Source organism: Rhineura floridana, chromosome 19 (assembly GCF_030035675.1).
Source record: "Rhineura floridana isolate rRhiFlo1 chromosome 19, rRhiFlo1.hap2, whole genome shotgun sequence".
Taxonomy (NCBI): domain Eukaryota; kingdom Metazoa; phylum Chordata; class Lepidosauria; order Squamata; family Rhineuridae; genus Rhineura; species Rhineura floridana.
Window position 1 is genome coordinate 7255919 of NC_084498.1, and position 23184 is coordinate 7279102.

The following is a 23184-nucleotide window of genomic DNA, read 5'->3' on the forward strand; positions in this document are numbered from 1 at the left end:
GTTAGGCAAAGGCCTGGATTCCATCTGAAGCAGAATGAGGTGGCAGAGTGAACTGTACCATTTCAGGCTGCAGGTAGTGGTGGAGATTTGCCATTTTTGAGCGTCCTGCTGCATTTCACTTTCTTCCTACTAGCAGAAAGCTAACACATCAGGGAGAAAGATGCCAGCTTACAGACTCTCTCTTTGCTAGTAGGAAGGGTTGGTTTTTAATGCAAGGGAGCTTTTAAAATGTATTCCCTGCCACACTTGTAGTCTGAAATTGTTCTGTATTCTACCACCTCTGGACTCTTACCACCTGATTCCACTACATGGGTAGACTTGGCCAAAGTCTACTCTCACAAAAGGGACATTACACAGGGATGGAAAATGGCAGGAACCACTCACGGTGGGGAAAAGTGCAGCAAGGCAAAGTGCCTGCTTTCTGAAAGTCCTGGGATCTAAGTCCACCTGTGGCTGATGATCCATGTGCCAATCAATACATACACATAACAGATATCATTAGAATCCATATGTTGCATGAATAGAATGGTATCTAATTGCAGTGGTTAATGATCCTGGACCTAGATACAAATCCCTGCTCCCATAAACCCCAGCCAGCATGACCAGTGGTCAGGAATGATGGAAATCATAATCCAGCAACATCTGGGGACGCAAAGGTTGGAAAAGGCTGGAGGGTCACCGGTTAGCCATTCCTGCACTAGGGCCTCTCTTCACAACATCCAGGGCTCAAGAAGTATAAATTTCCATTTGAATTATCCATGTATTATGCAGTGATCTTATAGTGACCTCTGGTTTACAGGTCCACATGTTTAGGCTTTTTAGTATTTTAGTTCTTTTAGAAATACTGGCCTCACAGTTTTGAAGTGTAGGAGACTCCCATAGGAAGCCCCCCCCCCAGCTCCAAAGGCTGTGTTTTCCTCCTTTGTGGTATAGCTGACAATCAGGCATGTTTCTGAGAGCACACTTGTTCACAAGAACAGAAGAAAAGGAATCTTGTCAGTCTGGATAATTTAAAAGTGGGTGGCCATGTTTTTCTGGGAATGATGGTTCCGTTTAAAAATGGCTATTTCTCCAATTTTAAAGAAAACAGCTTCTTCAGTTTTAATAAGGCATTCATTGTGTCTGAGAGCTATTTTGCTAAGGGCGGTATATAAATTGAAATAATAAATAATAAATACATATTTCTGAAAGCTTCCTGGTTGATCTTCACTTCTCATGTACGAAATGGGGATAGCAAGGTGAAACTTCCTTTCCAAACTGGGAAGCTGAAGAGAACGTTTATCCTTCTGGCTACAGTTTTCTGATTCGCCTTCCTTAGGTCTTTGTTCTTTACTAAGTTATACAAACAGCCCTCTAGTTAATTAACCTGTTTTCCTTTTGAAACAGAACATCTTGAAGGAACATGCGGATGATGACCAGAATCTTGCCATTTCTGGGATCCCTGTCATATCCTGGCCTAAGAAAAATGCAAAGGTAGGATGCTGGAGTTGAACTTGCCCCAAATAGCCATTTCCATGCTTATTTCTCCTTCCAAACCTTGTTGCTGGTGGAGAGCTCTTGATAGGATGCTGGCCAGCCAATAGTCTCGTCTGAGTAATTGCTCAAGCCTTGCAGTTGGGCAGCATTGCTGGCTTTTATGTGGCATTACTGTCCAGGTTGAGGTTGGCATCCAGATCACCATTCCATAGCAAAAGTCAAAAGTATTTATGTATCTTAGTTTGATGTGGTGTTTTTCTCTATTTAGTTGTTGTTGCTACTTACATAGGAACATAGGAAGCTTCTTGTTTCATGTCAGACTATGTGTTCATGTAGCCCAGTATTGTCTACTCTGACTGGCAGCAGCTCTCTAGGGAACCCAAGCAGAGATCTTTCCCATCAACTGCTACCTGACCCTTTTTTAAATTGGATTTAACCCAGCTCTTTTGGCACACAAAGGATACGCTCTGTCTCTGTGCAACAGTTCCTCCCACCTTTATTTGTAAAGCTTTGCATTTTCTGGAGTACAAGAGGAACGATCCCTGCCCCTATGGGCTTGCAATCCAATATTTGACACTGGAGAGATAGCACAGGAAGAGGAGAGACATGGAGACAGACTTGGTTTATAATAGGATAGCCTTTGCCAACCTGGTGCCTTCCAGATAGTTTGAACTACAACTCCCATCACCCTCAGAGGAGGAGTGCCTCCTTTAAGGAGCAGCTTCCAGAGGGGTAATTATGTGAGTGTGTTGCAACAAAAACAACAAAGAGCCTTATGGTACCGCTACAGATTTTATTGTGACAAAATCTTTTATGGAGTGAAATCCAGTTCTTTGGATGAAGTGTAATGCTCAGTTGGCAGGTACTGAAAAAAATGTAGAAGTCACATGGCAATTAAATGTAGAAAGTACAATCTCTGACAACTCAATTAGAGTACAGATGTATGCAAAATACACAGCAGTAGTAATTGATGATAGCCCAATCTTTATAGCATCTTAGAGTTAAATTAACACCTGGGGCTGGACAGGAAACCATTGTCTCTGTTCAGACACACATTTACTCATCAATGCTAAGACATAAGAAGGGCCTGCTGGATCAGACCAGTGACCCATCTAGTCTAGCATCTTGTTCTCACAGTGGCCAACCAGTGGCCCATGGGAAGCCCGCAAGCAGGACCTAAGTGCAAGAGCACTCTCCCCTCCTGTGCCTTCTGGCAACGGGTGTTCAGAAGCATACTGCCTCTGACTATGGTGGCAGAGCACAGCCATCATGGCTAGTAGCCACTGGTAGCCTTATCTTTCATGAATTTGTCCAATTCCCCTTTAAAGCCATCCAAATTGGTGGCCAGCACTGCCTCTTGTGGGAGCGAGTTATTCCATAACTATGTGCTATGCAAAGAAGTCCTTTCTTTTGTCTGTCCTGAATCGTCCCAACATTCAGCTTCGTTGGATGTCCATGAGTTCTAGTGTTATGAGAGAGGGAGAAAATCTTTTCTGTATCTACTTTCTCCATGCCATGCATAATTCTATTAGGTCACCTCTGACTTGCCTTTTCTCTAAACTAAAAATCCCCAAATGCTGCATAGGGGAGTTGGTCCATCCCCTTGATCATTCTGACTATCTTTTTCTGAAACTTTTCCATCTCTGCAATACCCTTTATGAGGCGAGGTGACCAGAATTGTACACAGTATTCCAAATGTGGCCAAACCATACATTTATACAACAGTATTATGTTTTATTTTCAATACCTTTCCTAACAATCCCTAGCATGGAATTTGCCTTTTTCACAGCTGCTGTGCACTGGGTTGACATCTTCATTGAGCTATCCACTATGACTCCAAGGCCTCGTTCCTGGTCACTCACCACCAGTTCAGACCCCATGAGCGTACATATGAAAAATTTTTTGCTCTAAAATGCATAGCTTTACACTTGTTTACACTGAATTGCTTTTGACATTTTGCTTCCCATTCACTCAGTTTGGAGAGGTCCTTTCGAAGCTCTTTGCAATCCCTTTTTGTTTTAACAGCCCTGAACAATTTAGTATCGCCAGCAAACTTGGCCACCTCACTGCTCACCCCTAATTCTAGGTTGTTTAGGAACAAGTTAAAAAGCACAGGTCCCAATACCGATCCTTGGGGGACTCCACTTTCTACAGCCCTCCATTGGGGGGGAACTATCCATTTATTCCTTCTCTCTGCTTCCTGCTACTTAACCAATTCCTGATCCACATGAGGACCTCTCCTCTTATTCCATGACTTACTCAGCTTACTCAGGAGTCTTTGGTGAGATACCTTGTTGAAAGCTTTTTGAAAGTTTATGTCCACTGGATCACCTCTATCTACAGTGCCTTGCAAAAGTAATCGGACCCCTGACCAATGTTCTCATATTACTGAATTACAATTTCCTTCTGTATGATACTTTATTTTGAAACACTGAAACTCAAAATCAATTATTGTAATGTGACATTGGTTTTATGTTGGAAAATGTTTGTAAGAAACAAAAAACACTGAAACATGGGCCACATTCCCTTGAAGTTAATCTACAGTGGGTGGAGCCAGAGCCAGTGATGGGTGAAGCCAGCATCAAAAGTGTTCTGGGTTAACTGATCCAGAATATCTTGTTTCAGTCCTGCTTTTCACTGTGGCTACCTCAGCTTAGAATTCCCATTTTTTTGTAAATCTACTCAGAATTAAGCCCCACTGAACTTGATGGGATTACTCTGAAAATGTATTCAGAGGTGATGTGTGTGTGTGTGTGTTTTAGTACAGATACATCTAATGTTCTGAAGAGCAAGTGAAGATGATTGCTTTCTGACTTTAGTGTGCTACCCATATCCAAACATGGCAGACAGATCTATCAATTTTTTCTTTGATTACTTCCCCCAAACTATATACCCAGAATTTTTTTTTTTTTAATGTACTATTTTAATCAAGTAAAATTCTGTTCTTTTCAATTGTTCTGGAAACTATGTAGATGGGAAACACGTTTTAAGAAGCCAGGAAATATGAGGAAATGAACAGGAAGGAACTCTAATGGGGTTGAAGAATGGAACAGCTTCAGGAGGCATTGGGGGATGCATGAGATCCCAGAGTGCATGTGATGTAGGGCATAAGAAGATTGGAACAAAGGCCCATCTAGTCCAGTATTTTGGTTCTCACAGTGGCCAATCAGATGCCTCTGAGAAACCCACAAGGAGGGCATGGGGGCAATAGGCCTCTCCAGCTTCTATTCCCCAGCAGCTGGAAATTCAGAGACTTGTCTTTGAACTTGGAGGTTGTATATAACCCCCATGGTCAATAGCCACGGATAGACCTCACCTCCATGAATAGCCAAGTCCCTCAAGGATATTTAGAGGTAGGGCAAGATGGTGGTGTTAATTGGCAGAACTAAATACCCAAGCCATGACATGGCTCTGAAGATGGAGAGTGGGTTTTGATAAAAATCCTGCTCCAGCTCCTAACCCTTTGACGCCGGAATTTAGATGCAGGAATTTAGACTTCCTTCCGAGGGAATATGCTTAGGATCAGTGTTCAGGCTGCATTTTCTTGTCTCTGTGCAGAATGGTTTCCCTAGAAACCTAAGGATTTTAAATGGTGTCCCCACCCCTCATCCCTATTCTGACTGCTGATTCCCTCATTCATTATCGACCAATAGTAACCTCTGCCTTCAGAGCTGACAAGTAGTCCAAATATATTCGGCAGTTTTCCTTGTATTTTAGTAGGAATGCCACTGCAAATGTGGGGGTGTGTGAGGCAAGGCTACCTTCTCCACAATTCTTTCCAACAAGGCCAGCCAGATACCTCAAGAAGAGCCCCCCAGCAGGTGATGACAGAATTCTTCTGTTCCTTGCTGTTTGGGAATCTGGTCACTGCTTCAGTAACAGGTTCTGTGGTGTGGTGGTTAGAAGATCAAACTAGGACTAGGCAGCTCCAGGTCCAAATCCCCACCCAGCATGAAGCTCCCTGGCTGACCTTGAGTCGGATGCTGTCTCTCAGCATAACCTACCTCACAGGGTTATTATGAGGATAAAGGGAGGGGTGGAGACTTCATAAAAATGTGTGCTGCCTCGAGTTCTTTGGAGGAAGGGCAGCATATAGGAAGGCTTTGGGGTCAGCACATAAACACTGTTTTTAGTCTTTTATTCTGCTATTTGATAGCTTGTTATATATGTTACTATATATGCTTATATTTTACTAGTGCTCCCATAATTAAGAAGCTTACTGCCCTAGCTGTTGTTGTTCATTTTATTTATTTATATATAAAAATATTTGTATACCCCATTTCAAAAAAAGCAAAGCACTTCACAAAGAATAAAAACTATCATAAAAACCATTAAAAAAACTATAAATACAAGATCAACGACTGCAAAGACATCTTAACTGCCTGCTTAAGCCTGTTGGTTTTCAGCAAGTGTTTGCTGTTGTCTGTGAGCTTGCCTTGGGCTTTTAAGAACAAGGTGAGGATATAAATCTCGGAATAAGTCAGTTTCGGCTATGTCATGGGGCATGACTGAAAAAATTCCTTATCTATACAAGTCTTAGTGGTAGGTTTTTCTAATGTATTAAAATGTATTTTTATATATATATATAATTAGCTAACATTCATAAGACTTTATATAAAACAATCATATGTAACAATAAAATATTTTTGTACTAACAAATCCCATCTACTACATGTAAATTTAATATATATATTAAAAAGGCTAACATTCATAAAACCTTGTATAAGACTTTTTTTTTCTTCCAGGCTTGTTCAGGTTGGGTTTTGTTCCTTTTTGGCGCAAGATTGGGATATAAATCTCTTCAACAAATTCATTTTAAAGGCTCCTTGCACCCCCCACCCCCGTTATCCATCTCCCTGTGGGGCTGTCACTCTCAGGTTTGAAAAAACAATTATGACACCACTAAGGACAGCCTTTACCTGCCCTGGCCGCCCCTCCTGTTAGGAGCGCAAAGCATACTGCCTCCTCTGTGACATCTTGGTGGCCCTTTGGTGTTTTGTGTGTAGGTGGGGGGTTAGACATCTTCATGCAGAAGCGACCGCCGCTTAAAAAGGATGCGCCCCTTTCTCTGCCTGCTGCTGTTGTTGCTGCATTAACCCTTCAGGCGCCGTGGCCCAGAGAAGAGAAGAGGCCGGAGGCAACCGTCTCCCGACCAGCTCCTTCTCTGGTTCCTGCAGCCAATGGCGAGGCTCCCTTTGTGCGACCCGAGCCCCGGCTTTGCCGGCTTGCTATTGGCCAGGAGAGCTAAGGCCAGCCCCTTCCTGGTTTGGCATCATGCATATGCATGAGGCGCCTTCTCCCCTTCCTCCTCCCCCTGCCCCCCCTCCATGCGTAAAGCGAGCAAGAGAGGAGCCTCCTTGCCGCGACTCGGCTCGGCTCCTCCAGCCGTGTCAGCCTGCTCCAGCCTGGGCCCACCATGAGAGATGGCCATGTCTGTGAGCCCGGACGAGGAAGACTATGATTCCGAGCAAGAGCAGGTCAGAGGGGCGGGGGGGGGAGCGCCTTGTGCATGCTTGGAACGCGGGGGGGGGTTGGTTTTTAAAGGCAAAGTTTGCAGCAGGAGGGCGGAGTCCTTCCTTCCAGCACCCCCCGCCCGCGCTCAGGAGGAGGGGGCTTTGCAAGAATGCCGAGTGTCCCTGTGCAAGGGAGGGGAAGGACGCCGCCGCCGCCAGAGACAATGTAACCACATCAGAGCAGCCTGGCTGCTTCCCCGCCCCCGCCGTTGCTGCCCCTTGCCAAGAATTAAGCACCCAAATGGGCAAGGGGAGAGTATCTCTCCGCCTGTGTGTGTGTTTAAAGCAAAAGGGCTTTTGTGTTCCAAGACCAGGCTCTTTTGAACTTCATCATGTGCTTTCTGGAAAAAAGAAAGAAGTCAAAGAGTGGTGTAAATCTCTCCCACCTGCCCCCCAACCATTTGTATGGCTTTGAAATTGACATTCTGTCCAATCTGTTGCAAATCAGTGGCTTCCTCGAGTGGTGGTGGGAAGGTTCATCCCCAGCGCTGCTTTATAGAAAGGAACTGAGGCTGTTAGGAGGGTGGATGGATCTGAGCTTCTTCATATACTTGGGTTTTCGTCAACTCTGGGACTAATCCTATCAAAATGCTGGGCTTGCTCTTCAATTTAGAAAACAAAACAAAACAGCAGCTCGTGGCATGAACGTTTTGCGGGCTACAGGCCTCTCTGAATCGGGCACCATCCTATCGAGGGTGTAGTCCAGGCAACAAGACTCATTGAACATAGTAGGGTTGGTTAAATGTGCATTGGATTGGATAAGGCTGACCACAGTGTGACTTACTGCCTTAATCCATGTTTACTCATAAGCAAGATGCGCTGATTTCAGTGAGCTTTTGGGCAAGGATTGCAGCCTATCTCCTTGGACATAAGCAAGGAGAGAGTTACAGCTTGATCCTATGCATGATTTCTCAGAAGTAAGACTGTAATTTGTTGTATGCTTATCTTGGGGATTTGCTTCCAAATAAACCTGCTGTAACATGTACTCAGGTCCACAAAAACTCACATCCTTGTAAATGTCATCTTTTTAAATTGCCAAATGACTTGCTGTTGTATATTGCAGACTAATAGCAGTTGGCTTTGTAAAATTCTTATTTGCTCAGTATTTATTTACCTTGCCCTACTAACAACAGTTCTCAATGTGGCTTATCACGCATTTTAATATATGTGATTATGTAGAAGTTCAGTGCTAAAATAAAAAAGAACAAATTAAAATGGCCGCATAAATAATTTAATCAGTCACTTAAACAAATAGCTGCCAAATGCCCAGGTAATCAACAAGATTTTACTTGGCACCTAAGCACCATCAAGGTAGGTGCCAGGTGAATGGGTGTGAGGAGGGAGGCTCAGGAATGAGAAGCCACCACCATGTAGACCCTGTCGCTGCTAACCACTGAGCGGGTACCAGTTCTAGGTCCCCACTGAAGAATGCTGGCAGGCAGGATGCATGTATTAATTGCTGGCTAAAACTGGAAGTGAATGATAGCATTGTGTGATTTTTAGCAACACAGAAGATTAGGCCCTCTTCTCAACCTGTAACTGTTGACAAGGTCTTAATAAGTTGAGGAGAAGACTTTCCTCCTTTCATCAATTTTTTGAATATTTAAGCTGCTTATAATATTGTGTGAAATTGCATAACTTCTCTTGAAAGAGCCCTGGAGGGACTTGAGTTATCTGCAAAAATGGGTTCAGTTGCAAAGTCTTGCCTCACACCATGGCTTCTTTTTAAACAGTTCCTTTTAATAGCAAAAGAAGTTCTGAAAATGGTTGCTTCAGGTGGTCATGAGAGAGGGATGTATGCATCAGATGATGATGATGATTATATCCTGACCTTCCTCCCAGGAGGAGCCATGAACTCATCAGTAAATAACCCAGAGTGTGTGTTTAAGTGGTTTATTCTGCACCACTATAGACCTGCTTAAGAAATCTGAAAGCAACACATGGATTTTTTGTGTGCACACAAAAGTGCCCACTTTTAAGCATAAGAGAAATGCTTCAGTTCTGTGACTGCTGCAGCTAGTCCACTGTGTGATTGGCTGAGCTATGGTGCCCCTTGTGATTGATGTGATACAACATTGGACTGGCTCACTAGGTTGCTGAGTGAGCTATAACCTCAGTATACAGCTAATTCAGGCATTGCATTTTCACATCTAGATTTCAAAGCGTGAAGTGAAGACAAATCTGTATTTGCAACTCTAAATCTGCATTATTGTGTCAGGGCATTGGCCTATCTAACTTGATACAGTCTACAGAGACTGGTTCTCCAGGGGGGTCTTTCCCAGCCATGCCTCGCGATGGTGGCGATTGAACCTGGCATCTTGTGCATGCAAGGCATCTGCTTTGACACTGAGTGATGGTCATTGCCCTTCTGATTTGCTGCAGGGCCTTGTCAAGTGTATTGTTGGTAGCAATCTTAAGTCAGCTACTGTGTAATGTGGGAAAGGCCCACTCCAAGGCTGATCTTAGACTGCATTATGTATTGCTTTTAAATTTTCGTTTTTCCCCTGACTCTGTGTCTCTGCCCTGATGCTGTTCCCTGGGCCAATGATATGTGGTAGTTACTTTGCTTCTGTAACGATGATGACTAGCTTTTTTAAAATAACTGCCTGGAGCTTTACTGAAAGAGGAACATCCTTTCACTTAATAAAATGTAAAATGAAACTTGTAGCAATTTTTATTTTCATGGTTCATTTTATGTCATGTACTTAAAAGTACAATTCTGTGCATGTTTACTCAAAATTAAATCCCTCTGTGTTCAATGGGGCTTACTCCCAAGTAAGTGTGTCTTGAATTGCAGGATATTGAGGTAGTGTGGTAAAGTGGTTAGAGTGTTGTACTGGGTCCTGTGGGAGACCAGGGTTCAAATCCCAGCTCAGTCATAAAGCTTGGGCTAGTTATAGTCTCTGAGCCTAACCTACCTCACAGGGTTGTTGTGAAAAGAAAATGTGGAGGGGAAGAACTATGTGCTCCACTTTGAGCTCTTTGGATGAAATGAATGAATGTGTACTGCCTTGAAAGGTGGGATATAAACGTAATGAATAGAAGTTCAAATCTCTAAACAATAATCCTCAGTTGGCATTGTGGAAAAATGTGGAAGCTGAAGTTACTCTTTGCAGTCTGTTGCCAATGATGGTCTGGCAATTTATCTGAGCTAAACATATGCAAAATAAGCAGGTGACCCTTCCCAAAAGCAGTAATTGGTGATGCTTTTAAGATCAGTAACCTGCTGACCTTAAGATGGCTGTAAAGGGGAACTCCAGTAGAAAACTGCTGAATTACATTTGATCAAGCAGTTAAATTCTATTCATTGGGGTCTGAATAGAGACTGGTTTTCTGTTCCTCTACAGGTGCTAATTTACTCCGCAATTATAAAATGATTAGGCTATTGCCCATTACTGCTATTGTGAAAGGTCATTGCTCTTATTTTGCATACATTTGACTATAATCATGTTGTCTCAGACCATACTACTTGCATTCCATTGCCATTTAACTGCAACTTAACACATTTTTTTCTAATGCCTGTCAACTGAGGACTATTCTTCATGAATCTGATGAAATGGACTCTAGTCTACAAAAGCTTAAGCTGTAATGAATAGAAAATTGTTTTGAAGAACCTCGTTTACCTATATGTTATGTCTATTGTAAATAGGTCTATGTTTTAATTCTTTTAATCCTTCTGTTTGCATCTGCAATGGCCTTTGGCCCAAGCAGTAATAATAAACTGAACTGAACCGTAATAAATGTTAATCTTTAAGGTGTCTCAATAGTCTTCGCTTTTGCTGCACCAGACTTAACATGGCTTTTCCTTCTGGAAATTGAGTCTCTGAATGCATGATGTATTATTATTATTATTATCTATGACATTTATATCCCACCCTTTGTCCCAGAAGGAGCCTGGTGGTCACCCACCACCCACTTTTTCCCCCACGGACCACTTGGAAATTGCTGAGGGTCTTGGTAGATCACTTAATGATTTTTCTGCCCATTGTAGCGATTGTAGTGCACTGTGCTAGACTAGATTCACTAATAGGCAAAAAACCTTGCGGTTTAAGAATGTACCTATAGCCCACAGATATTTCTACTAAACTTCAAAAAGCAGGGAAATTGGGCAGCTATAGTGAATGCACCAGGGGAGCAGGAGACCTGACCTCCTCTCTGAGATATTGGACTGCCCTGCAAAGTTGTCAAAATGCAAACACAATTTGGGTTGGTCTTTCACAGTCCAATCCACTTGCTGTGTAGCTTGGAAGAATTTGGTAACATGTGCCTCTGAGCATATGGTGAGTTGTGGCAACACTGCCATCTCCAAAGATGGAGAATTATATTTTTGTATGTTTGTTGGTGTTCTTCTTACTTTGCTTCTTTATTTATTTATTTATTTTATTTTATTTATATACCGCCCTAAGCCAAAAAGGCTCTCTGGGCGGTGTACATAAAAGATAAATGTTTCTACAGAGAATCTAAACTAGAAAATTTTATTTCCCTCATTATTCATCCTAGAAATCTGTGTCAAATTTATTTTTATTAATTTCAAAGCCTTTTTATTGGTCAATGTCATATGATGGTGAAGATAGCCTTTTTTGTTTCAAACTGGAGGTTATGGTCTATTTCTATTTTGGGTGCATTAACAGTTGGACCTGAAACTGCAGTTTAATGTAAAGTCAGACTGATTACAATATGCTGCTACTTTAGTAATGGCTCTAGTTGTTGGAAAAAAGAGGATGCATGTTTTCAGCCTGCTATGTTTAAACCACTTTATTTAAGGCAAGGTGTTCACGATCAATTAAAAACATAGAGCACACCTAGAATTTTGCTAGAATATATTTCACCTCCCACTGTTTTATCTTGTGCAAATTGAGAACTTCTGAGGTCCACTGGAGACTATTTTGCAGAAGTCAGTGCCATTATTCCACAATTATGTTTGGAGTTGTTTTACTATAAATTTTGCAAAGTGTTGCTGTACTTCACATATTCATAGAAACAAAAGCAAAAGAAAATGATTTCCTATAGAAAACTTCACTAAAATTGCAAAGTAAATCAGACATATTTAAAGTGACCATCTGAACTATATCAGCTGTCTTAATAATGTTGCTTCCTCCCGGCTAAAACAAGATCAGCACAGGACATATCTTCTTTCTATTATTTGGGCTGATTACAGGTGTTGCCACCACTCACCATATGCTCAGAGGCACATGTTACCAAATTCTTCCAAGCTACACAGCAAGTGGATTGGACTGTGAAAGACCAACCCAAATTGTGTTTGCATTTTGACAACTTTGTAGGGCAGTCCAATATCTCAGAGAGGAGGTCAGGTCTCCTGCTCCCCTGGTGCATTCACTATAGCTGCCCAATTTCCCTGCTTTTTAAAGTTTGGTAGAAATATCTGTGGGCTAGGTACATTCTTAATTTTTTTTTTTTGCCTATTAGTGAATTTCCCTGCTTTTTAATCCGGGAGGTAAGAAATGGGATCCTGTGCAAGTTTGCTGAGAATGGATTGATCATTTGCATGCTTATTGAGTTAAGTGGGATTTACACACACACACCAGCCAATCATGCTTAGGATACGTGAAACTGACCACAGGGGATGGGGAAGGGAGGAGGGGGAGAAGGGAGGGGTGGAAAGGCAGAGGGGAGGACTGGGATGGGAGCAGGCAGGAGGGGGAGGGGAGAAGGAGGACAGATGTGGTCGTTTGCATGTTTATTTTCAGTGGGATTTACTCCCGTGCAATCATGCTTAGGATAGGTAAAACTGACTGGGGGGGAGGGATGGAGGGCTGGAGTGGGCAGGGAAGGCGGAAGAAGGAAGGGGGAGGAGAAAGGGAGAGGAAAGGGGAAGGAGGGAAAAGGCAGGTCCGATCATTTGTATGATTATTGAGTTGAATTGGATATACTCCTATGCAATCATGATTAGGATAGGTAAAACTGACCAGGCTGGGCCTGCCAACCAAAACGTCTTCTGTATCTTTCACAGTTGGGCAGGGGGAAGGGAGAATTCTACCTTGTGGTTTTTCCCATTACATTGTTGCAAGTACACCTGCACTTGGCTGACTTTCTCTTCTCCTAAAGATACAGGATCAGTCTCAAGCCCCGAACCTGGCAAGCCTACCTCCCACCCAAATTTAAAACAAAGCTGTCCCTGGCCACATCCACACCAGGCCTCTATTACACTTTGGACAATCATTATTTATTTATCTATTTATTTAGTGTATTTATATACCGCCCCATAGCCGAAGCTCTCTGGGCAGTTTACAATAACTAAAAACATTAAAAACAAATATACAAATTTAAAAACACATATGTTAAAAACAATTTAAAAGAATTTATCATGGCTTCTCTCAAAGCCATGGCTCAAAGCCAATCATGGCTTCTCTCAAAGAATCCTGGGAAGTGTAGTTAGTGAAGGGTGCTGATAGTTGCTAGGAGATGCCCTGTTCCTCTCACAGACCTTTAATCAGAGTGGCTGACTGTTAAACCATTCTCTCAGGGGAATAGGAGTCTCCTCTCAGCACCCTTCACAAACTACACTTCCCAGGATTCTTTGAGGGAAGCCATGACTGTCTCAAGTGAAATCACGTCTGGTGTGGGTGTGGCCCTCTTATTAGCCAAGCCCAGCAGCTGTGAGGCTTTTAGAACTCTGACAGTTGGTCCTTACTGAGCATGCCCCGCGTTATAATAGGCTTCCAGCCAAAATTTCTTAAATTAATTAAAAATCAACCAGGCATTTTTTTAACTTTTAAACTGCAGCAGATGAAGGTCAGAGTATGGGGCAAGGTCAGTATTAGGATTACAGGTACTCTGTGAACATGGCTGATTTTTAATGAATTTCAACAGATTATGAGAACTCGCAGAAAAAAGTCCAAAAGGGCTCTGAGTTTTTTTCTCTCTTTTTAGACTTTGAACTCTCGATTCTCTCTGTTTTGTGTATCGCCATGAAAATTGACAGGGTTGTTAAGCAAGCGTTTCTGAGTTCAGAACTATAAGTTTTGTAAGGTTTTGGTTTGAAATGAGCTTATGGGAAGCATCAGAATGGCATGGGGGGCATTTTCCATTTAACATTGCGGAATGTGAAAAATCCCCGCTGACTATAATGCTGTATGATTCTTTATTTATTCTTATATATTGTGTTTCATTTTGAATTCCATAGAATAAAATACAAGAAACAAAAGAAGCAATAAAAATGGAATTAAAAATCAAGATTTTTCATGTGATGGATGTGCAATCTCCCATTTTCAACCACAAAACCACAGACACGCAGCAGGCCACCTAAAAGACGTTTGCGGTCAGTGGTGGTCCACAGACCTCACTTTGGGAACCCCCAGGGTGGAGTGTCAGATGTGGACTAGGGAGGCCCAGGTTCAGATCCCAACTACCCAAGAAGGTGTCTGGGCACTTAGACTGATGAGACTCTCACCACCTAACCTACCTCACAGGGATATGGTGACAATACAAGGGGCTGGGAAAGATGTAGGCTGTTCTGAGAACTTTTAAGAAAAGGTTGGATAAGCGTGCAATAAATAAAGGCAGTGTAGAATCATGAACGATGGGATGTTTAATGTGAGCTTAATCCCACCCACTCCACTAAAGATGAGCACTAAAAAGACCAAAAAACACCATCACTCTCTAGTCTCTCAATTAATAATTGAAGGCCTGGGAAAATAGAAATGCATTTTAGAAATATGCCAGGCACCTAGAAGCAAGCAGTGATGGTGCCAGGCATGCTTCCCTGGGGAGACCACTCAACAAACAGGGAGCCACTACTGAGGTGGCAAGTGTTCATGTTGCCACCCAGAGCAGGGCGTCCGACAGATGTAGGGTCTGGATAGGTTCATATGAGAAGTGTTGGTCCTTGAGGTATTAAGGCTTTGTAGGTCAAAACCAGCATGTTGAATTGAGCATGGAAACGAATTGATAGCCACTGCAGTTGTGTAAGAATTGGTGGCATTTGCTCAGATCGCAGTTTCTAAGCAGTCCTGAAAGGCAGGCCCAGGTATAATGTGTTGTAGTAATCTAACCAGAGTTTAGACAAGAGAGGTTAGGGTTGCAGCTGGGCCACCAGCCAAAGCTGATATAAGGCACTTTGTGCCACTGAGGACACTCATACCTCAAGCGACAGTAATGGATTTTAATATGTTTAGTATGCGCTGACATTGTTTTAATCTTTTTAACATTTTAAATTTTAATGTGTTTTATATTGTTACATGTTTATTCTATTTTTGATGTTTTCTTGTTCTTGTGAACCGCCCAGAGAGCTTCGGCTATGGGGCGGTCTATAAGGTTAATGAAATAAATAAATAAATAAATCTGGAAGTACTCCCAAGCTGCACATCAGGCAGAACAAGCTGAACCCCACTCATCTGGTCTAGGGAGCCACCCACTCATACCGCCTCAGGCTTACTAGATGAAGCTTCAGTTTATTGCTCTCATCCAGTTCATTCAGTCCATGCACATCCATTAACACACCTACAGGTGCAAAGAAGAAACAGAACTGCATTACACCAGCATATTGTTGACAGTGCACTCCAAAACTCTGGATTACCCTACTCAGTGGTTTCATGTTGACGTTAAATAACATTAGAGATAAAAATTTACTCCTGTGGGATCCATGTTGGAGGCTTCATGGGACCAAACAACACTCCCTAAATACCACCTTCTGTGAATGGCCATCCAAGTGGGACTGGAACCGCCACAAAATGGTACGGCCCACCTCCAGCTCACATAGCCACACCCAAAGGATACCATGGTGGATGGTACTGAAAGCCGCTGAGCCTTTTCTCCCAAAAAAAAGTCATGATACAGGATGATCGAGGCAGTTTCCATGCCAAAATCGGGCCCAAATTCTGATTGAATGGATGAGCAATACTAGTGGGCAGGGCTGTGGAGTCGGTACGCCAAACCTTCGACTCCGACTCCTCTATTTTTCTACTGTCCAACTCCGACTCCACCCAAAATTGCTTCCAACTCCACAGCCCTGGAAAGGGCTGTAAATGTCTTTTTAAATTGGAAGCTCTCATAGGAGCGTTTTTATCGCTGCCTGAATATGTGCTGATCTTGGCATCACAGCATTTGTCTTCATCTGGGTCCTGTGTCATACACTGACACACAAAATGTTTTCCATCTTGAGTTACGATGAAATGCTAAACTACAGCTGACTTCATGGGAAGCTTCTTTGACATTTTGAATTTATATTTTTAAAAAATTGTCAATCAAAATTTATTTTGAAGCTGGAGTCGGAACATTTCTTCCAACTCCACCCAAAATTGCTTCCGACTCCAACTCCACAGCCCTGTTAGTGGGCCCTGCCAGGGTGTTACGACCCCAGCAAATGGCCAACAGTGCCTTGTGCTGGTGCCTGGCCTTAAGCAAGCCAAGTCCTTTTGGCTTCTCCTCCTCCATCTGCAAGATGGGGCTTGTTGTTATTACTGTTACTACTACTACTTCCACCCAAAAGGTTGTTGTAAGGATTGCAAAATAATGCATGGGAAACCCTGTGAACATTATAAAAGGGTTGTAAAAATGTGGCTGTTGCTTGTCTTTCCCAGAATCGGGCAGTTGGGAGGCCCAAAGGGAAATTGGGCCCCGCCTCTGCTGTGAAACTTGCAGCAAATCGGACAACAGCAGGAGCGCGGCGACGGAGGACGCGATGTCGCAAGTGCGAGGCTTGCCTGCGCACAGAGTGTGGCGAGTGTCACTTCTGCAAGGACATGAAGAAGTTTGGTGGGCCCGGCAGGATGAAGCAGTCATGCATTATGAGGCAGTGCATTGCGGTAAGCCTGTTGCCTGGTCGTCTTGCGTGGTGAGCGGAATCTCCTCTAGGCGACTAGCCAGAGGAATGTTTTGGAAAAGGTGGTGGTCATAGACCAAAATGAATCTAGGAGACAGGCTAGCACAAACACTTGTGGACTAGTATATGGGAACATACAAAGCTGCCTTTATACTAAGGCATACCTTTGGCCCATTGAGACCGTGTCCACTCTGACTTGCCAGCTGCATTTGAGGGTTCCCTCTTTTTTTTTTTTATTAGAGATATTTGGGGCCTTCTGCTTGCATAATGGCACTTGGCCGTTGACCTGTGATTCCATCCTCTTTAGCAAGTTTTGTGGGCTTACTGTCACAGCTGTGGTAAGCTCATGGACACCTCTCCATTGGGTGGGTCCAATCTCTGACACACATCCCCAAACCCACTTAAAGGAAACTGTTTCCTCTGGCCTGCACACTTTCTGCTTGAGCCTATCGTACAGAAAGAACGGTCATTCTGCTTCCATGACGTGTCTGACTTAGCACAGAGGGTTCTGTTGTAGAACTTGGATTTCATCGGTGGAGAAGACAGCGAGCTACTAATGGATTACAAGGCATCAGGGCTTAGGAAGCTGCTTTGTACCGAGTCAGATTGTTCATTGGTCCATCTAGCTTAGTATTGTCCACACTGACTGGCAATGGCTCTCCAGGGTTTCAAGACAGGACGTTCCCAGAACTAGCTGGAGATGCCAGGGACTGAACCTGGGACCTTCTGCATGCAAAGCAGGCGCTGTGCTACTGAGCTACAGCCCTCCCCCTTAAATGTGCTCTGATACAGTGGCTTAATACCTGGGTGCAAATTCCCAATTCTCTCTAGATGCACTTGTCCTCCGTTGCCCCTCCATAAAACTAGCACAATAGCACTAGTCTCCCCTGCTTACTGTGAGAGCAATTAAAAGAGAGAGAGGTTGCACCTAACGTTCTATAAAGTATCTGGGTGATACCCAACTAAATCATACTGAAGTTCTACTCTATGATAATGTTGTGTGCCACCTTTTAGATTTCGAATGGGCAATATCTTTATGCTAGGTAACAAATAGCTCCTGTCGCTTAAAAAAAAAGTACACTGATAAGGGATAGGCCTGTGATTGCTGAAACGGGACCCTCTGTGTTCAGGGCCAGGATACTGCTGAAGATGGGATGCAGAGGCCGAAGAGCAGGGGAGGGCATTGCCTTCTTGTTCTCCTTGTAAATCCCCAAAGGTATTTGGCTACGCGTTGCAGGAAATGCAAATAGGCAGCAGGTTGGGCTCCTCTAGCTTGAAAATTCTTAGGGTTTGTGGCCAGCTTTTTTTGTAGTGGAGAGAATCAGCACTTCATTCTATCTCACCATTGCAGGCCGTGTCTCTCTTACTCTCTGAATATGCTTTACGTGCTTTGATGAAAAAATGGCTCTAAGGTTGGTATCCAGCGCACTTGTTCCATTAGCACAAGGATTTAGGTTGGTGCAGCAGAACTTCCCCTCCTCCTCCCCACCATATGCCCCTCCCTGAATCTGATCCAGAACGTTGTGCGAACCGTCCGAACGGATTTTGTAGAGGAGCAGGGGGAGTTTATTTATTTATTTATTGTACTTATATACCATCCCATAGCCGAAGCTCTCTAGGTGGTTTACAGAAACTAGTTGTGTTGCAAAAGTTTAAAACCTTGTGCTAATGAGCAAGTTTCTACGTTACAGCGCTGCAAGCCTAAATGTTTACAGCATGTATTGGTGTCGATCAGGAGTGGAGAACCTGTGGCCCTCCAGATGTTGCTGGACTGTCCCTCCCAGCATCCCTGAGCAGTGGCCATGCTGGCTGGGGCTGCTGGGAGTTGGAGCTGAGTACTGTGGGGAGGGCACCCGGTTCCCCAGCCCTGCAAAAGGGCACAATCTTTCTGGGAAGAGCGCCTGGGCCTTGGCGAGTAGAGATCCCCATTCATTTCAAAAATACTTGCCCAGAAGAGAGTCCAGGTGGATCTTGCCAGGATCACTTTTTAAATGCAACGTCATCAGTGTTGTGTAACTGAACCTTATCTTTGTTTTCTTTTCTTCCTAAATAATCCAGTCTTTTCAAGCTACCAGTCTCTCTAGCAAGCATTCTGTTATCTGATGCAGCATTTCACTCCTGTGAATTGCCTTCTGCAAACAGATGCTTTGCTGAACTCCGTTCTCTGTGCTCTGGAACAGGCTTAGAGAAAAGAGGTGATTTAGAATCCCTTTCTTGATAATGATGATAAAGATTACTGTTCCAGCGACAGCACCTTCCCAGGGCGTGTGTTTCTTTTTCTCCCCCATCTTGTACCAGATTGCAGCAGCCCTTTTGTGTCTCCTTGGTGCACGGGGAATTTCTTAATTAAGATTAAGTAGACATTTAGCACCTGAGTTGCTGGGCAGGGATGTGGGACACACCAAAAATTAAAAGCAGAAACTGATGTTCTTGTGCAAAACTTGGCAATGGACAGACCCCTGAATCTTAGGAATTCTTAACCGACTTAATGTTTTATTTATTTATTTTATATCCCACCCTTCCTCCTAGAAGCCTTTGACTAATTTTATAGTGCAGTCTTGTGCGGGTCTACCCAGAAGGATGCCTTGTTGAGTTCAGTGGGGTTATTCCCAAGCAAGTGACCATGGGATTGCAGCCTAAAAAGGCTTCCCCTACAAACAAAACTTTTTTAAAAGAAAAAGTTCAGAATGTGAAAAATAAGTATTTAGAAAAATTGCAGACGGCAGCCACTATTCTAAAAGAGGCTTTTCTTGTGTGGCTATTCTGTTGTCAGAAACCTAAAAAATGGAAGCAAACTATATTATGTTGGTCATTGAGTTGTATACTTGAAAAAAACTTTTGTTGTTTTAAAGAGGCATTCTCTCCCTCCCCACAGAAGGAGGAATGCCTCTTTGAAGAGGATGCCTGTTGTAACATACCTGTGCACCATCTAAACACAGAGAGCCTGCTGCTTGTCTTCAAAAGTGCTGTTGGTAGCATGCAAATTTTTCTCTGTGCTTTGCAGGTTCTCAAGGCAAATTTAAAACTTACTTAATGCACTGCCTAAGATTCCTTTAATTAAAAGAGCCAGCGTGGTGTAGTGGTTAGACTTTGGGATTAGGACCAGTGACACCCAGTTTCAAATCCCCCTGAGCCATGAAGCTCACTGGGCGACCTTGGGTCATTGTGTGGAGATGGCAGGGAAGAACCAGGTGTGCAGCCTTGCGCTCCTTGAAGGAAAGTCAGGATATAAACATAGTAAATGCACAGATGTGAAGCACACGTCATTATATTGTTTTGCGTTGGCCAAGTCTAGAAAGCATTCTACATGTTGGTCTAAATCCATAGATATTTATATATTAAAAAAGTAAGCCAGCAATACAATCGAAAAACTTCTGTGCCATCCAGTAATAAAAGTAAAGCTGAGCATAGATATGGTGCATGTTAAGAGGGCTTACAAGAAGCGATTTGAACTAACTTTACAGTTGCTACATTGACAGTCTTACTTGGTAGTTAGTATTAGCCCTACTCAGAGTAGACCCATTAGAATTGATGGCCATGATTAACTTGGGTTCATTAATTTCAGTGGGTCTACTCTGAGTAGTACTTAGTTGGCTACGACCCAGTATCTCCAGATGGGGAACCAAGGCTGAGAGGCAGGAGCTTGCTGAAGGCAACCGTGTGAGCTTGTGGCTCGCAAATCAGCAACCACATTCTTGGCTGCTATGGTTTGCACCAGCTCTCAATGAATTATTTTTCAACTGCTTTTCTGCAAAAACAGTTAAAACAGCTTACAAAGGACAAACAAATGGAAGATGAAATAGAGAACATAAAATTCCTCTCAACCAACAGATCAGTTAGAGTGTAATTGCTAGTTGTTAAAAGTCTGTAATACGTTTAACCATGAGCACAGTACAGTAGGGCCCCACTCATACAGCGGGTTATGTTCCAGACCCCCGCCGAAAAGCGGAACCCCATCAATAAAATGGTACCCGACGCCCGAAAAACACCATAAAAGCAGAACGAGCGCTGTATGTGGGGCCTTACTCTAATTGAAAACTGCCGTATTAGCGGAACACCAAAAAGCGGGGCCCTACTGTTCCATGGCAGCTGTTCTGAACTGATGGTAGTTTCCAAACCCTTCTTGGGAGTCTGTTCCACATTTAACACATTTACAGCAAGCTGACCGCATATAGTTTAAAAGCCCACTTATGCTTTTGGCCATCGCAACATCCTGTGGCAACAAGTTCCATAGATTGACTGTGACACATGTGAAGAAGCCCTTCCTCTGGCTTGATTTAAACTGCCATCTGGGACTTGAGTGATCTCTTATTTGCAGACAGTTGGGATTCAGTTCCTGAGATCTCTCCTTCGCCTGCCTTCCGGCACATCCGTTGCTATGATAAGAGCAGAGGGAAGGGGCAGGGCACGTGTGTGAAGTGGGACCCTTTCATTGGTCTGGACTGTAGATGCAGTTGGGATGTTGCCACTCTTTCTAGAACACCACCTTTTGAGGAGCTCTGGACACGGGTCAAGCAAGACCCTCCAGCCCCAAGGGGTGTGGCTTGTCTCTGCCTGACTGGCCCCTGCAAGCACAGAGCAAAAGCTAGCCCCCACCCCATCCCTGAGCTGGAAGGGGGGGAGGAGTGAGGGCTGGTTTTCACAGTGGCAGAATATCACTCCCTAGCAGCAAGCATAGAGTTTTTCCTGATCTTAACTCAGAGGCACAGTTTGAGATCAGGGAGGAGACTTTGCCCCTCGCAGGGAAGGACGATCCTGGTGACACTGGACATTTGGTTGGCCACCAAGGCCAGCTGAAGTCCCCCCCCCCTCGGTCCCGGTTCTCTGGGTGTCATGCTATGGCAAAGCCTTGGAGGGGGTGTAAGGCCTTGTGGGCCTTTTCAAGAAAGTGGGAGGGAGGGAGGGGTGGTTTGGCCGATGTCTGTGCTGATAATGTTGCTGCCTGCTTCCTGATCTCTGCTCCTTTCTTCTTTTGTCTGTCCGTCCGCGTGTTTAGCCAGTGCTGCCCCACACAGCTGTGTGCCTGGTGTGTGGGGAAGCGGGGAAGGAAGACACGGTGGAAGAGGAGGAGGGCAAGTTCAATCTCATGCTGATGGAATGTTCCATCTGCAATGAAATCATACACCCAGGATGCCTTAAGGTAAGGGCTGGTGGAAGCTGAGGGGGGAATCCTTTCTGAGGGGTCAGAGGTTAGCTCAGACTGTCCGTTGCTTCACAGGGATATATGTTGCAGGTTTGACAGGCCTTTTCAGGTATGCCCGGCTGCTGCAGGCCCACGCAACTGACGATCTGCCAAGCTAACTGCAGCCCAATAGGTGTGGATGAAGGCAGGATCAGGCCAAGGTTCTTTGGTGCCTGTAGCCAAAAGACCCCAAAGTAGTGCTTGCCTGGTCTCTGCCACAAGTTGCGTTGAGGGCCTCTGGTTTAGATGGCTTTAAAAGGGGATTAGACGAATGGTGGTGGAGGAAAGGTCCGTTAGCCGTCATAATGAAATGGAACTTCCATGTTCAAGAGCAGCATATCAGATGCTAGGGACATCCAGTGGAGGGCTCTTTCCTCCAAGCTCTGCTTATGTCTTTCCTGGAGACATGTAGTGGGCCACCGTGGGATGGCGGGGGCCAGACTAGAGGGACTTTTGCTGTGAGCCAGCAGGACTCTTTTTATGTTCAGGAGTTCTGTGGAGCCTGGGCTCGGCTGGGCTGGGCTTTGTATTCCCTTTTCTGCTCAAAAGGCATTGTCTGCTCTGTTGTATATAATGGCAGATTCTTGGATTTGATACCTGCATATATTAAAGCGGAAAATGGCATGTGGTGGCAGAGGCAGTCAGCAGCTTACCTGGCCCAAACCCAGGCAGGCAGGTTTGTGGCAGGATTCTGGGCCTGCCTGCCTGTAATTAGGCTGCTTATAATTACCCCCACATGCTGAATGCCTGAAACGTCACTGCAAGGTGGTGGTGGTGGATTAATTTATCATTCAGGCATCTGTTCGGCACAAGGAATGAATTCCCCGCAGGATTTCTTGGATCCACTGGCCTCTCCAGCCCAGCCCTTCTAGTCTTGTCGTCTTGTCCAACTCTTCCATAATGTTAGTACGAGAGGTCTTCCTCTTTTGTTGTTGTAAAGATCTTTTGACAGAGCATATAGACAGGACTTAAAATTCCAGGAAGATCCCCAGATTTGGTCGTGGGTGCAGAATTCATCTCCCAAGGCTCTCTTAAAAACTTCAACTAAGGTAGTAAAACAGACTTGAAAGAAACAGTAGGTGCAGAATAAGATTTTCAGCAGTTGGGGAGAGGGTAAAGTTTCCTTGTGCTTATGACTACATGAAGCAGGATCAACTCTGTGCAATGTGCTTAATTCGCCTGATGTTTGTCAGCCATCAGTCCTCTGGTGGAGAGCCGCATTTTTCAGAAGT

The 23184-nt window shown here is 44.0% G+C and overlaps 1 protein-coding gene across 8 annotated transcripts in view; it reads left to right on the plus strand.

Annotated features, from left to right (window-relative positions):
* The window catches only part of KDM2B (lysine demethylase 2B), a 119091-nt gene that overhangs the window by 82486 nt on the left and 13421 nt on the right, over window positions 1–23184 (plus strand). For all 8 annotated transcript variants that reach the window (XM_061603183.1, XM_061603184.1, XM_061603185.1 and 5 more), the window contains 3 exons: window positions 1387–1473; window positions 16529–16753; window positions 21767–21910. In XM_061603183.1, coding sequence (XP_061459167.1) covers window positions 1387–1473; window positions 16529–16753; window positions 21767–21910 — 456 coding nt within the window. The remainder of the gene's footprint in view (window positions 1–1386; window positions 1474–16528; window positions 16754–21766; window positions 21911–23184) is intronic.